The 16840-nt window shown below is 36.8% G+C and overlaps 1 protein-coding gene across 13 annotated transcripts in view; it reads left to right on the top strand.

Annotated features, from left to right (window-relative positions):
* EPB41L2 (erythrocyte membrane protein band 4.1 like 2) overlaps positions 1-12909 on the top strand; it is a 104201-nt gene extending 91292 nt beyond the window's left edge. For 2 of the 13 annotated variants that reach the window (XM_063390009.1, XM_063390005.1), the window contains 8 exons: positions 589-693; positions 3502-3636; positions 4614-4667; positions 4874-5434; positions 7265-7387; positions 7864-7962; positions 10050-10130; positions 12772-12909. In XM_063390009.1, coding sequence (XP_063246079.1) covers positions 589-693; positions 3502-3636; positions 4614-4667; positions 4874-5434; positions 7265-7387; positions 7864-7962; positions 10050-10130; positions 12772-12879 — 1266 coding nt within the window. In that variant the 3' untranslated portion in view covers positions 12880-12909. The remainder of the gene's footprint in view (positions 1-588; positions 694-3501; positions 3637-4613; positions 4668-4873; positions 5435-7264; positions 7388-7863; positions 7963-10049; positions 10131-12771) is intronic. The other 11 variants (XM_063390010.1, XM_063390007.1, XM_063390012.1 and 8 more) reach the window with 7 other exon arrangements.
* Positions 12910-16840: the final 3931 nt, after the last annotated feature.

The following is a 16840-nucleotide window of genomic DNA, read 5'->3' as shown; positions in this document are numbered from 1 at the left end:
CCTAAATTCTTCAGCTTTCTTTTAGTCCACATAATGGTGAGCTTTCAGTTAAGCAGGCCTGATGCTACAAAACTATTTTTGATAATAGGACATTATTTCATTAAGATCTGTAAGTGATCTGAACTGTGAGTATGTGCATACAGAGAACAGACAAACTAACTATGCATCACTTCTTTATTTTGTTAATTTGTGGTTACTGCCAAGAAATTCCTCAAATTACTAAGTAGTACCTTAATATTTCTGTGTACAGTGGTATATGCACAGGTACCTATGTTGGTCATATTTTCAAACATTCATGACACAGTGATTCACTTAATGGCTATAAATATATTTTTGGTGGAAAGAGACATTTATGTAAAAGTGAACTTAGTTTTTATCATGTGGTTGTGTGTATTTTCTGTGTTGATTTCTTTCTTTTGAAGTTGAGGGTCTTGCAAGTTTTTATCTCTGGTGGTTTGATTTTGGTTTCTTTGCTCATCTAGTATGTTCTGTCACTTCCAGATGATTTGGTTTTATGTTTATGTATAGTGTATGTCTGTCTCATTGCTTGTTGATTTACACTGGTTTTATAAAATGAAAACCAAATAGAAAAAAGGAGACCACATTTTCCAAGTGAAAACACTGCCTGGGAAGGAGAAACAATGGATTGCAATGCCATGGATTGCAGGAGCAAAACCAGAGGAAACCAATAAGGTGGCTGCCCTGAAACCTGCTGCTTTTCCACTATATCTGCTTTGGGCTAGCTTGGTGGCTTGGGCACTTCTTCCTTCTTCTTTTTCTTTTTTTTTTTTTTTCTTCATGGAAATAGCTTTTTAAAGGCAATATTGAAAGGAGAATGTTGAGTTGGATCTCTGTGTGTATATGTGTACAGATACACATATATATGAATGCCAGCAACGTTTTGGTTAAACATCAAAATAACCATGAAGTTCTGAATGGCCACTGGAAAGAAACCCAATTTTTCACTGGAAAATTACTGCATTTGATGTGACTAGGATAACAGCAAAATGTATTTTCATTCTAAGGAAATAATTGCTTGCAGTTATTTGACACTTCACACAAGAACTTTTGCTTTGTGTGTTCGCTATGTAATCATTATTCAAATCAATAATGCTGTGTAAGCAGCCTCATTTCAAAAGCAACCTGTTCTGAATACCTCTGCATTCTGTATGTCTCTTTTCATTAGGAAAAGAGGGAGGTTTTGTCCCTGATAATGTCTATGCAATGAACAGCACTCTAACCAGTGGGACTAGCAGCAGTGTGATAGTGATGATGAGCAGCAATTGTGATGTTGCTTTTTTACATCACTTTTGGTCTGTTAGGTTAATGTGAAGCTGGCAGTCCTATTTCATATATAACATATATAAATATGACATTTGGGGAACTGTGTTTCCATCTTGAATTATTTGTTGAGGGATGCCTCTTGATCCTTGCCTGTCCTTTAGGATAGCTGAATAATAGATGAGAATAAAGCAGGGATACCACTGCTAATATTCTTTTTCTTCTTTTGCTTCAGCAAAAATGCTTACAAATAATCTTGTGTGTCCTAGAAATGTTATTTTGGGTACATCTCATTTGTGTCACTATACTTCTAGATCCACCATACTCTTGCAACTGCACAGCATCTGTGACTTAATTAAACAAAAACTGACATATTGATACATATGTTGCAAATAGGGGAAATATTTCTATTTTAGGGATACCCACCATTTTTTTTTCTTTAACGCATCCCCCACAGCTTGTAAAAAGTATTACATGTTAGAGTGTATGACCGTGTACCAAAAAATTTGCCAGGAATTTAAACACAGGCTGATACAAAATTGATGAATTCTATCTATACATTTAATCCTTTTTTACTAAATGCTCCAGGGGACAAGGGTTACATTATCAAACAAATTCTGTGACTGACATTTTTGTTTTAAATGACTGGGAGACCCAAAAATTTGAAGGTGGGAAAATGCTAAAAGATGGGTGGTATGTGCCTGTCTTTAATTATATTTATATATTATATATTATTATATTTAATTATATTTAATTTATATATGTAATTATATTTATATATTTAATTTATAAGAGGGAGCAGGGATAGAGATGTACACAGTCTGACCACCTACCACATTTTGTTTTCCCATGCCTTTTTTTTTTTTTTTTTTTTTTTTTACTGTTTTGAGCAATCAGAAAACAAGGTACCAGAGTATTATGAAAGGAGGATCATGAACATTTTTGCTGTTTGATGTAATCTGTTAATAGATGAATGTTTCTTGGGGGGAGTAAACTAGGGAAAGAAAGTAGGGGTAAGGAATACATTGCCCTAGTGGATATTCAGTGTTGCATGAGGGCAGATTTAATAACTTGCATTCTTGTTAACTCTTCTTAGCCAGCATTGAAATAAACTTTGGATTTTAGTATATGGGGAAAAAACCAAACAAAAAACCCAAGTTAGGGGTTCTTTTTCTTTTTCCTTCTCTGTTCTTCTGCATGCCATACTCGTTGCAGTGTCCGTACAGTGGCACGGTGTAACCTCTGTCAGTTCACGCCCCACATCACCGCTCACACGGCGTCCCCACGGCTGCGGTTGTGTGCATGGCACCTCGGCTTTTCCCTGGCGCCTGCTGCTGCCACGAGTCTCTGCAGTGCCCTTCGGGAAGGCTGAAATGCATCTCGTGGAATGTCATCAATATACGTGTTGTGTCTGTGTTGTGTATCTGTACATTGTTGGCTTTTTATTTTAACCACTTTTACATCTCACTTCTTACCAGAGCTTGTGGAATGAAAACTGGCATAAAGAATTGCAGCCTTTTCAGAGGCTTGTACCCACGTGAACTTTCAAAGTTTTCTTAACCATACAGATTTATAGCTCTGTTTTCTATAGGGCTATAAATCTGTATGGTTAAGCAAACTTCAAAGGTTGTGAACATAACTTACGCTTTAAAGCAATGTGTCACCTTTTATGTATGTTTGAAAAATACAAGTTTTCCCGCTAAAATGGGGAAAGGCTTTTTGAAAACAGATTTTTAATCGACATGAATTTGCTTTAGATATTTAAATATTTGAAATATGTATATATAACATTTATTATTAAAAAGTAAGAGTTATTTTAACATTTCAGCGCCGTGGGTATGTATTCTAAGCAAATGTATCTGACAGCCCTAGAGCTGTGATCCAGCTGGGCTTTAGAATGTGTCAAAAATGGATTTTTAAAAGGAAAAAAAAAAAAGAAAAATCCCAATAGTAAATACGGAGTTAGCAGCTAAGCAAACGGTGCAGTTTGGGAGGTCCGTGTAAATGTCGGTGTGTAAATGTGGATGTGTTCGTTCCCCCGGTGTGTTGCGCATGCTGCAGGCGCAGCCCCAGCTCACGGCTGTGCCGCATCCCCCTGTCCGCGCCCCCTGCTCCTGCCTTTATCACGTCTCTCTCTTGCCAAACCTCTCCCGTTGTAGGTGGCTGCCGCTCCGTCCGCCGCTGTCTAATTCTTTCCTTTCCCTTCTCTGACCCGTCTAGAGCCTGGAAGAGGAGATTACCTCCATTTTGTTTAGTAAGGAGCGCTTCGGCGCCGGCACCAGCGGGCCCTTCGCCGCCAGCCCGGGGCCAGCAGAGGGCGCTGCGGGGGAGCCGACGGCCGCGCCGGGGCCGCAGGTGCTGCTCGGGCGCGGGGCCGGGGCCCGCCGGGAACGGGACAGGGACAGCGACAGGGACAGCGACAGGGACAGCGACAGGTCCGGGCTGCTCCCGTGCCCCCGGCCTGCCGTAGAGCGGCGTGCCTGCCTCAGACCCTAACTCTGCCTCTGCAGCGCGCCACAGGCAGGGAGGAGTCAGTGCTTGGCTAAGCTTACGCTCCGTAGGTGCTGCGCTAGGTAAACAGCAATAAAAGCTAGCATTAAGTCACAGATGGTGTGTTGATTTTGTGTATTCTTTTCGCTTGACCTCTTAATTTTGCTGCAGACTGTTCACTAAAAGTATGTTCAATTTAAAAAACCTGACGGCATAATACATCATTTGCTGCCTGCTTTCAAATAACCATCACTATTTTGTTATGGAACAAATACTAATATAGCTACTTCATTATCATCCTTTTGGCTCTGAACTGAATTCTTACAGGATCTTCTTGGTAATCATTTATTGCTTTTCTGACAACATACTACCCTAAGCAGTCTTCCTCTCATTATCTCTTAAGTTGCCTAAAGTAACAGACCAAAGACAAGCAACTAATAAAACCCTGCAATAATGCCTTTTATACTATTTTTTTAATTATGGCAAACTGGTAGTAGAGCATTACTTTTTCTGTTTACTTTTGTTTAATATTATTTATTCTTAATTCCTCATTTAACCGAGAGAAATAACTGCCTCAGTAACATCACTGGCTAGTACATTCATCCTGTTTATTTTCAGGCTTTTATAATTCAATTCTTACACCAATAATAATTTCCATAATTCTTACCTACTTTTGATCAAATATTTTGGTGAAGTGTAAGGCAACTAGCATCTTGCAGTGAATATGTAGCATCTCTTTAGTATCATGTGTATGCACTCTTAAAAGCTTGCTTGGAAGATGGTGCACTGTTGAAAAGGGTTATGCATTGATTTTTGTCCTCTGATTGCTTTTTGTTTCACAGAGACATGCTTCCAGAGCAGAAGGGCCTTGTACTGGAGTCAGCGATGCTGATAAGGTTCTGCAGATTTTTTCCATGGCTAAATTTGGCTCTAACACTTCCAATCCATCTTCATTCTTTCCTTCCTTCTTTTTTCAGTTAACCATCAGTCATCTTTTGTCTTCCATATGACATGAACCAGCTATCAGCTGATTTTATTTGCATCATTTTAATTTATTCATATACTCTACTTTTGTTTATCCTCATCCATGTTTTTTGTGCAGAGTTCACATGAGACTCTGGACATAGTGGAGGAGAAGAAGCAGGCAGAGTTTGGGATAGAAGAAACACTAGTCGTAGACGAAACCAACAAAGGGAAAATGCAAGTTGCTACTGATGCTGGGGAGACATGTAAGGTGGAGCACGTGTCAAAAAAGGACTCTTCATCATTGCCATCAGATAGTAGCAGCAGCAGCAGTAGTAGTGAGAGTGAGGATGAAGAGATGGGAGAATACCAGCCACATCATAGGGCAATTGAGGAAGTCATCAGGGAAGAACAGGAGGAAGAGGAAGACATGAAAAGAAAAGAACGTGAAGAAAATATGCAGCATGTGGAAGCCATACCAGAAGGCAGTAAACTAAATGTACCAGTTGAGCACACACAAGTTACAGCTGAAGATTTGGTCCAGGAAAATACAGTTACTGTAGCTACAGAAGAGAAGAATTTGTCAGAGCAAATTAAGCAAGATTTAGGTGAAGAAAAGGAGGAGGAACAGCTGAAACTCAATGGAGATGTGTCTCATGTTGACATTGATGTTGCACCACAATTAATTTGTTGTTCTGAGGTAAATGGTAGAACAGTATGACAACTAGATTAAGCAGAGATATTTCTTGGGGTGAAAATATACCTGCCTTTCTTCTTCTCCTATTCCTCCACATCTTCTGGCATCCAACAAGATTCAGATCATTTGGAAGGGGAAACCATTCATGAGCAGTGAAATTCTGTCTCCTTCAGTTATGGTTTCTGACTTTTTTGCTAGAACTGAGTGAAAATCACCAGTAAAGGCAAACCTTCCGAAGACTGAGATCTCTTTTTTTTTTTTTTTTAATCTCCTCCATATTTTATATGCACATACATGATGTGTATTGATTATTTACATGTTTCCAGCGTTTTAAGTCTTGTCTTGTCTATTCGTCAACTGTTTTTGACAAGTCCATGACATGTAATTGTGACTGGAAAATTATTGCAAATTGAAATTAGAAAGCACCTAACACAAATTTTTGTTCCTTTTTTCCCCATGCTCAATCACTGCTTTTCTTGCCTTTTATTCCCTCCTTCAATAAAACATTACGGATTTGTAGGTTAGAATATGGATGGCTAGAAGTGGCATAAGCGAGAGCACTGCACTGTTAAGTGGTGAGGCTCACGTCACAATGTTTCCATGAAGTCTTCTAGTGCAGTAGATACACAGGAAGCATGCATGGGTTCCTGTCACAACCAGTTGTTTTAAGCCAAAGAAGGTTGAAGAGTTCATTACTGAGCAAATGATAAAGAAAAATAAAGGCAAAAAATGAAAGACAGGCATGCATGTCTTTTTAAATTTGTCATGATCTTCTGCTGAGTTTTTCACCACTTCAGTGGGTTTTTTGTAGTTCTCTACCTGCTTGTTCTTGTAATGGTGGCAATTTTTTTTCTTCACTTTTTAATCGAAACAACTCACATTCTTTCTTTTGTTGTCTTTTGCATACACAGCTGTTCTTATTAACGACGTGAAAGAAATAGTTTTAGACTTTTAAAATTTGCAAGTACCCACGCTTCCTAAAAGCACAGATAGTTTGGAGAAAGGGGAGGAAGACTGCTGTGTGTGCATGCATGAAGGGGCGTTTGGGTTTTTTCCTGGGATTTTATCCTATATGTATTCAAAATCAATATAAGATAGCAGCTGATGCATCTAGAAAAATATTGAAAGGCTTTCATTCTTATATCTAATGAAAATCCTCTCCAGTAAGATAAGTAATGAGTTCATTAGCTTACAGACCCCAGGTTAATTGTTTTGTTTGTGATATTGCAGAGAACACCACTATTTTACTCTAAAATTCTTGAAGTAGCTTTTTAGAATCTTTGTCAAAAGAAGTCATTGACTTACAGAAAAATTTAGACCACTTAAAATCCAATTTTCAAAAGTTTTTCTTTTCCAGAAGTAATACATATTAAAAAGTTAAACTTTCATGGAATTTCTAGTCTTATTTGCAAACTGAGGAGTGATAGGTATTTTCCCAGATTAGTTTTAATACAAAGTTTATCTCTCTGACCTGTCAATTTCTCTATGCAAACTAAGATTTTTATTTATTTTGTAGTGATGCTTTTACACATTTTCAGCATGTGTGTTGTAGCTCTGTTTTAGCAATTGCTCTTTGGTGTGTACTGTTGGTTGAAACACTGAACTTTGACAAAGTTGTTAGGAGATTAAATTTTCCTACAGTGTTATGGATATCCTAGAGGGTTGATGTATTAATCTTCATTACATTTTGCTTATTTATTGCATGCTTTTTGTATGGGAAGTCAGTCAGATCTTACTGTTATGCTTTTCTTGAGCTTTTGGTTGTGTTTTCTTGGTCCACTTTACAAAACTTCTTCTGTCTTTTGAATTGATTGTTTATTTCTTGCATCACAGCCTCCAGTAGTGAAAACAGAGATGGTAACCATTTCAGATGCCACTCAGAGAACTGAAATCTCCACAAAAGAAATTCCAATTGTTCAAACAGAAACTAAAACTATCACATATGAATCTTCACAGGTACAGTGACTGGTTTGTTTGCAATCTTATTTTTATTCCAGTTATGTAGATCAAAATAGATGATGTCCAAAAATGCTTTTCAAAAGCATATACTTTTTTTCTAGCAGATAAGATTATACTTTGGCTATGAATTAGGTAAGTGAAATGTTACAAAATCATATTACTCAAGAAGTTCTAATCTTCTTTTCCTATATAAAGACTTAGTTGCTGCCTGCAAAGCAACTTTAGTCTAGTTTTAGAAACTTGATTAAAATATCTCATTGCTCCTGAAAGGAATACATAAGTGCGAGCATGAATTCTCCACAAGAATGGGCCATAATAGTAGCATCACCTGACTCTGTGAACTTGGATTGCTTCTATTCAGATTTCAGTTCTAGCTGAATTAAAGAATATGTTTAGTAAGAAAACTAACCTTTTCTCCTGTGAAAACACAGTTGAAGTGCCATTATACAATAATACTTTTTTTTTTCTTATAGCTTGATGGCAATGCTGTTGGCGATACCGGCGTGCTGGTGAGTGCACAGACCATTACATCAGAGTCCATTTCTACTACCACAACTACACACATCACAAAGGTAAAATATATTTCATGTCTTTCTTAATTAAAATAGACACCAGACCCTCAAACCACAATTTTACATGAAGCTTCTTGTATATCTGCTAATTCATTGAGGAAAGCTAACTTGAAATGGAAGGGATTCGTTCCAGGCATGTGTAGATTTAAATCTTTCTGTGCCAAGTTTGAAGACAGAAGTCCTAATGAATAAGCAGGAATATGTGGGAATAGTACATTGAAAGGGGGAAAAATATGATTAGTGGTTTTTCAGTAGTTCTTATAGGTCTTATTTCGGTATTTGACAAATAAGTATGTAATTAAAATTTTACAGATTCAGTCCTATCCTCACCCACTGATATCTTACAGAATCTTTGCTAGTGTAACTAACTTGTCTGAGACCGACAGGAGCCCTGCTAATGGCACCATGATGAGCTGAAACAACGTTTCCCAGACTTTGTATTGATCATCCTTGTGCTTCTAGGTTTAGGGTATGTTTAAAACCAGATCATTGTGTTAGATTACTTTGCAAGCATGTTTGGCTGCTGAGTTATTTCCTCTGCATTCAGTGCTTGAAAAGGAAAGGAATACTCAGTGTTAACAGGACATCACCTCTGTTTCATGGAAAACGTGAAACATGTGATGTTTCATGCCAGAGTGTTAGTGTTAGAACTACCAAAGTGTGATGATGATTGTTGCTAATTTATGTAAACATTTGTCAAATTTTAGGCATGCCTAAACAGCACAGTTTTCAACTCTTCTTTGAACTCTTAGCATCTTTTTCTAAGAAAATTATAGAAAACATTGTTTTGGGTAAAGAAAAATGGAAGAGGGAAACGAAGTGTGAGTTCAGGATTCCACCCCCCCCCCCCCCCCAAGATACAGAAGTTTTACAACATGACAGAATTGAACAATAACTCACTGCTCACTGGATGTATTTTCTAAAGATTGAAATATTCTGAAGATTGAAAGTCATATGCACAAAATGATAGTGGAAGAATAATGTTGGAAAGTGAGTCACGTGAAATAAAGTAAGCTCAGAATTAAAATGCATATATTAAAAATGCATTTCTTATAAACACTAGTCAACAGATCTTTTCAGACTCCTGCTCCTTTTTGGAATCATTAAGCCATCACCATTTTAGGAAAAAATCTTCATTCAGTGAATTGAACCACAGTTCTGACAGGAAGGGTACATTTTCTTGTCAAGTTCAGATGTCAAATAGTCTTGCTTCTTGGACAGAACAGTTAAAGAAAATGGTTTCAGTCTTGCCTTCTACTGAAAAATTACTGGAATTACCATGGTGCAGCAGATCTTATCTTTTTTGAATTGATGATAAACAGTCAGTAACAAGATTGTTTGAATTTTCTAAGCTGACTTTTTATTTTACATTTCAAATTGTTCATTACTGATAAGGGGACCTTCCAAAATAGTTTTAATATTGTAATGATGTTCTTAACAGAGTCATCTTGGCTCTTCCCTAATATGATCAGTGTATCTTAAATAGTAGTTTCTTCTTTTCTCATACACAGGCTGATTTAAAAGGCAAATAATGTTATTTCTGTGAGAATTTTTTTATAAACTAAAGTGTTGTAATCATTAGAGTAAGAAGTGAAGAAAAAAGTACAAAACTGTTCAGCAGTGTGAAATATGCTGAAAATATCTGATGAAGGGCCTTGAATGACAGAACTAAAAACCAGATCATCTTTGTGTTTAATGGCATAGGATTATGGCTATGGAGAGGCCCATGATAGATGGGTTGGAAGAAAAGAAGAGACTCCTGGAATTTCCATGCTGCCAGATTTATACAGGTGGAAGAAGTTGGAATTACAGTTTGCCAAACATGGGCTCTAATAACAGGAGTAATTCTCTATAGCTGGATTTTTGTCAAGTTTAGCAATTGCTAGGAGGTGACCAACTGCATAGCTGAAAAAGGAGAGTATGATTTAGCACTGAACACATTTGCTACCAAATCCAACTCAGACACAGAAATCTATTTGTTTCAGTGCAACAGGAGGTTGTGCTTTGTAGAAATACGGAATAATTTCAGGGATGTTTTTTTCTGGTTTTTGTTGTTGGTTTGTTTGTTTGTTTTCTGACATCTGTAGATGGTAAAAGGTGGAGTATCAGAAACAAGAATTGAGAAGCGCATTGTCATTACTGGAGATGCAGATATTGACCATGATGAGGTGAGTATGCAAACTTAACACTTAAAATGTGGGATTTGTAGTCTGGTGAGATATAGATGATGTTTCAGAAATTTGAAATAAGAGAAAGGTAGAAAAATTGAATAAAACTATACAGAAAAGCCCTGAGACTGTTAATTGTGGCACAGCAGTTGTGTTATTAAGCAGTTGTGTTTTGCTATTAAGAAGCCTTTTGAATATATGTGAAAGAAAAACAGCATTTGTAAATTTGCATCATAGATCATGTGAATGGATTTTTGCTATATTTAGAGGGATTACTCTTTTTGGAAGAGACCCAGTTTATTTAGTACAGCTTTTGTACTAGGAGGAAAAACATTGCTGAAATAATCTTCTTTTGATGTGCTGATCTGGATAGATGTGAGTCTCTACTGCATTGTTTCAGCAACATCTGAATGCAGCGCTCACTGTGATTGAAAGCTTTGAAATACATTAAAACATTAACTGCTTGAATTTAAAAATTAGATTTTGGCCAGTATTTGTAGAATTATGTGTAACAAAAGTAATTGTTGATCTGCTGTAATTGTTTGTACCTTTTAGCTCCATCAGTACTGAAGCAGTATTTTATGATGTCTTAGAAACTAAGGTTAAAATCACTTCTATGTGCCCAATTAATAAGGCTGAATTTGTGCACTACACAGGAAAATAATTATCAGAAGAGTCAATTATCTAGTCCTTGTAGTAATGATTACTCAGGGTTTCTTTTCATCTAAGAAACTACAGTAACAAAGGCAATCTACAGTCATTGGTGAATACAAGTGGAAAAGCCTACCTTGTGGTGAATACACTTCTAACTTTGTGAAGACTTCACAAATCAGCATAACAGGGTTCAGTTTAACTTATGAATTGTAATATATTGAGAGGTTTCAAGGAATTTATTTTCACATTTTGATTTGTGTCCAGAAAGTGTCTTTTGACAAGTTGAATTTCTTCCTGAAACTTGCAATTAAATGACAGGGCTGCTTAGCATCAGGCACGGGTGGCTCTTGTTTGCCTTGACACACATTCAATGCACTTCAAATGTCTAGAAAGGTCACAGAATAGCTTTAGTATACCAGACAATTCTCAAAGCCCTTCTTTAATTTGGGATAAGTGAATAATGAAGTAAAAAAATGAAATTATAAAAAAGAGGAAGTACAAAATACAATTTTAATCATTGAAGTTTAAAACAGGAGTGAGCAGCTTTTAAGACACTTAAGAAATATCTACCACTATTTCTTAAGTGAATATAGTTCTTAAATGCCCAAAATAGATGCCCAAATTCCCAAAATGAATGGTTTTGATTTTGTCTATTATCTGCCTATATCACTAAAACAGTTTTCAATAGGAAAACAATATTTCAGATTGGAGTTTCAGAATACAAATGTTAGTATTATTTGTTGTAATTTAGCAGTTAGAGTGTTAAGATTTTTTCATTGTTTATGGTTTGATTGGTAACAAACAGCAAACATCAGTGTTGTACCACTGTATATCATGTGTCCTGTACTTATTCCCATAATAGGATTTCAAATTCAGTGTCACATAATAGTTAGGGTGCCTAATGCTGGTGTTTCCAATCTCTCTTCAGAGTTAGTTATTTCTTTTCTCACTTAATACCTGTAGCTAGCTCAGGAAATAGTCACTTTTCTAAATTAAGATAAACCTTTTAGTTGCATTGTATCTTTCTTGCTCCTTGTAGTATTTTGGGGGTTTTTAGTTGCATTTGGTATTAAGGTGAACAGGTGAACTGTTGCTTCTGAATACCTTCCCATGTCTTTTGGTTTTTTTCTTATGTTAGGTTCCAGCAGTAATACAGCCCACTGAAAGCTGTGTACTAAGATGTGGGCAAGAAAGAGAAGGTCCCAGGTGCTATTTCACCTGTGGTGATTCAGAAGGTGCTCTTATGTTGTTGACTATGATGTAGAATAAAATACTACATTTCAGTTGGAAGGGATCTATGATGGTCATCTGATCCAACTGGGTGTATTGGTACATCTCTTAAGATGATAAAATTTCTTAAAATGAGGAGGGATCATAAGCAACTGATGATATTTGCATTTACACTTCCCTGAATTAAGCTAGAGAAATTTCTCTTAAGCTAGTACAAGGAGAAAAATTGAATTCTTGTGCTGAGAAATTTCTGTTATGATCTTATTCCAGGGTTTCAGTACCATATTTTATATACCAAAATACCCTTCTGTTTTGTTCAGGAAACTGAAGGGCACTCTTGTTTTTCTGTACTATCTTATACTCTTGTTACAGCATTATTTGTAAGAAGTTCAAAAAGTTCTGGGATATAGAAATACTTTTTTTCTCCTAAGATGAGCTAGAAAGTTATATTACAACTTTAGGATTACTTGTTTCTTCCTGGAAATCTTGGTTAATTTTTAACATGGTGAGGAGTTTTGGTTGTTTGTTTTTTTTGGTTTTTGGTGGGGTTTTGTTTGTTTGTTTGTTTTTCTTTTGTTTGGGTTTTGTATTTTGGGAGTTAGTTTGGTTTGGGTTTTTTGTACCTTTGGTCTCAAGTGCAGAATATACAGTTCTGAAGAATTATAACCAAATTTTCCAGAGATACTCTCCCATTCTCTGCCCCCACATGATTGTCCTTTTGGTTTTGTTGAGTTCCATATTTCAAATACATTTGCAGGCCCTGGCACAGGCAATCAAAGAAGCCAAAGAACAGCACCCTGACATGTCTGTGACAAGAGTGGTGGTGCACAAAGAAACTGAACTTGCTGAGGAGGATGAAGATTAAATCAAAAATGCCCTCAAGCAAATCCTTCAGGTAAGCTTATGTATATAATTAACACAGGAAAACGTGGCATCAGTTTTCTGTTGCATTCATGTCTTTTCAGCTGAAAAATATGGGGCATCTTTACAATAGGCATTCACAGAAGGGTGAGTTGAAAAAGGTGCTAATAGAAGACTTAGTGTAAGAATTTTTATCTTAGGTCTCATCTGACATTAATTTCTGTTGCAAATGTTTCTATATACATCTCACAGTTTTGTCACAGTACTCTCATGGCATTTTCTACAATGTTTAGTCAAGTTGTATTGAAGTGAGTTTGGGCTATTTCTGCAAAATATGAAGGATGTGTCACACTTTTCTGTTTACCTGCACAATTATAGTTCTTGCCTAACATCTTGCTTATTTAGTAGGAAGACTGTGTAATTTCCAGCAATGAAAGGACATACTTGAACATTTGAGTTCAGTCACTAATCCTTAATTCTAAACACACTGAAATTTTTGGCCTTTTATCCTTTTCCTAGGTAAGAAAGTACTTAGAGATAAGAACATACTTCTTTCCTAGGTACAAACATACTTTCCTAGGTAAGAACATACTACTTAGGTAAATATATTGGAAGCTCAACTTTTAAAGCCTTTCATCAGTTGAAAAAGCTTTTTGAAGTCATGTTAGTTTATTAGGCCCTCCTTTCGAGGTTGAGAAAAAGAAAGAAGAAAAAACCCACAATACAGTTCTCCTTCATGAGTTCAATAGAAAGATCAGGATGAACACTGAATAAATCTGCTCTTGCACTCATTATAGGCTAATGTATTAAAGTTCAGTAACCATTTGGGGGTTTAAAGCTTCAGACTTCCTGTGCTTGTCATGTTGTTGTTATGAGACTCAAGCTGCAGGTTTTTTCAGACTTGAGGGTTTGTTAATGATTGATTCAGATTCAAGGAAAAGATTTTGTTAATGGTTAAATGGTTATATCAATGAGAGAGATTTATAAAGAAATGAAGTTTAAAAGCTAGTGGTTTAAGCCTTCATTAGGAGACCTCTGAGTTTTTACTGACCAGTCTCTGTATTTAGCTGGAAGAGCAGTGGTGTTATTGGAACATCTCAAGAAGGAAAATTGATTTAGTACAACTTCAGACTTTTAATATGCACTTGGTCAATGTTGATGTAGGGGGAGACGAGGTAAAAGAAATACATTTTGTATTTTTTAAAGAAATTAGAGTAGTCATGATTCTTATTTCCCTGGTTCAGTATTTTATACAATGGTGGTTGTGGCCCATGGACAAAAGACTTCTATGTCCTATGCAGGCAGGCAGTGCCTTAGTACTGAACAAAAATCTTTACACAAGGAAACTCCTGTTATAAATTTCAACCTGCAGCTTTAGCAGACTTGAGCACAGCCATGAAGTGCCAGGAATATATGAAAAATGAGACATTGACTTGATTCCAAATTTGGTGTAAGCTACTAGAGGGGAGGGTGTTTTTCACATAATCCTGATAATTTGTCATGTTAAAAAGATCCATTTTATTGCTGTGCCTGAATTTCCTGAAAGCTCAAGATTTAACTGTTAACTATCACTTCTGGGATCCAGAAGAGAAAAGATGCAAGTATCAGTTGAAAAGAGTTGATTTACATCTATTGAATGCTATTCCATGGAGCGTGACCATTATCAAAGAATTGGAGTCTTCCTGAGCTAGTCTGATTGGAGATGCATATTTTCAGCTGAAGGATAGGCTAAAGCATTAGTTTATTTAATCTATCTACAAGTGTCTCTTTTCTTAACATCTGGATAGTAGTTGGAGTGGCTGAGGAAGTGAAGAGCTAATATCCATTGCCAGCTGTTGACATGGACATGGTCAGTTAAGAGACTGCCCATGTGGGGTATTGGGGTGAGAGTTTTTCTCGACTGCTGGCAGAATTGTTGGGTCTCATCACTGTACACATAACTCTCCTGAGAGCTTGTCCTGAGCTCCTGCTGTGTGCATAGAGCAGCAATGATGAATGCTGTGGAGAACATGAGGATGAGAGCAGGGTGGCCTGTCCTCTGCCTGCAGACAGGAGGTTTGTCCACCTTCTCTGTCAAAGTGGTTCCAATTGCCCTTCCTGACCTTGTACAGATAATGTTAGAACTACAATGTTTGTTTTTGTCATGTGTGTTTAGACAGTATTTTCTGGCTAGTTTTCCTCTGAGCTTCTCAGCATGTAAATTTACAAGATTTTTCAGGATGTAAAACACAGTAGAACTAAATTTGGGCTGCCTCCAGCAAATGTCTTCAGATTTGGTTAGATTATTGTGTGTTTGAAAAAGAAATTAGTATTTTTTGTTCATAAATGTACAAACCAGGAGAAAACATGGATCATGTTCCAAAGTGCTAGATGAGCACTCACGAGGATATTCAACTTGTAGCATTAATGCTTTTAAAATTATTTCCACATTAGACAATGCTAGAAACCAAAAATAAAAATGGAGGTGGGGTTGCTTGTGAGGGGTAGTTGGGTAAAGCACCAGAAATAAGGAACATTGCACAAATGTCTGTTTTTTCATTGTACCTTTATTTCAGCATTCAGTTATGTTTGTTTTATGGCTTTGTTGCTTAGTGACACTGAAAATGAGTATAACATGTATGCTCCAGCTTTGGTTTGAAAACACAGGAGAGGACAGGGAACTGTACTGAACTGTGAGATAGGGGGGTGTTGATGAGTCCCCACATCACATAATTGTTCTAGAAGGCTTGGAAAAATGCACATCACTTCTGTGAGAGCAGTTTGCAGTAAGGAGAATGCCTGTGCTTTGGGTGATTTCACTGGTCCCTTGGTACAGAGTAACATGAAACATGCACACTCAAACCACCAATTGCATATTTTCAGCACTTTCATTTCAGGATTGAAGGTAGAAAGACACACTGAGACAGCAGAACAGATGGTTTGGATTTGCAGGGTTTTACTATTCTATGTGCTACCATCACATTTTGTATTCATTATTAATCAGTGTGAATTTAAAAGTTGTGGGAGCAGGAATTGCCCCTTCTCTTATATGTGTGTAGAATGTGCCAGCTTCTTCATGCTACCTTAATCCAGAATCAGTGTTCAACACGATCTATCCCATAGAAGTAATTACATCTTTTTATAGGGGACTGAGTCTTCAGAGGAAAAAATTATCTTGGCAGGTTTGCACTGCATTTCTACATTACTGACCAGCTGCAAAGTTAATTCTGTTCCTTCATCAAATATTTAACTACTTTGTAAAAATTTTATTCAGAGAAAAAAGCATTCAAAGAATTCCTTCCATTGTCTGAGGGTTTTTTTTGCATTTTTGAGAAACATACACGTTGTGGAACAGTTGTTTGCAAAGGACTGGAGTGTTTCAGATGTTCTTGTCTGAGTGTGCCATTGCTTTTCAGGGCTGTGGTCTTCAATGCTTGTGGGAGAATAAAAGAGGACATTTCTCCATGCTACTGTTGTGTCAGACCTGAGACTTGTTTGACTGATGATGCCTTTCATTTAAACTTTAGGGAAAAAAATTAGGCATCTAAACAAAAGAAAGCTACCTGAAGTGCCTTGAGTATCTGTCAAGAGCTTTTTGCTCTCCTGTGCTGAGGCAATGGAGACATGCAAAGAATTTTGCATAGTTGTTTCTGAGGTGATGAAAGCTCTGGTGACTGCAGTATTCTTTGTGTAGACTTGTTTTCTCTAATAAAAGTAAAAGACACTGCATTCTCATTCTGAAGGATTACTGAATTGAACAAGCACCTTCCTTTTTTATTTATGCTGTAGATTGTGGACTAAAATTTTCAGTAATCTGTGCAAGCGACTGCAATTAAAATAACACAAGAATTTTAGGGAGGGAAAATATGCTCTAATGCAAGATGAGTACTTGGAGAAAGTGTAGTACTGTCTGCCTAATGGCTAAAGGGGGTTTTAGTCAATGCAACATTTTTTTAATGAAATAACCTTCCATTCCTGTAAAGAAA

This window comes from Prinia subflava, chromosome 2, assembly GCF_021018805.1.
Source record: "Prinia subflava isolate CZ2003 ecotype Zambia chromosome 2, Cam_Psub_1.2, whole genome shotgun sequence".
In the NCBI taxonomy this organism is placed as follows: domain Eukaryota; kingdom Metazoa; phylum Chordata; class Aves; order Passeriformes; family Cisticolidae; genus Prinia; species Prinia subflava.
Note: the sequence above shows the minus strand (reverse complement) of the source record. Positions and strands in the feature narration are given on the sequence as shown.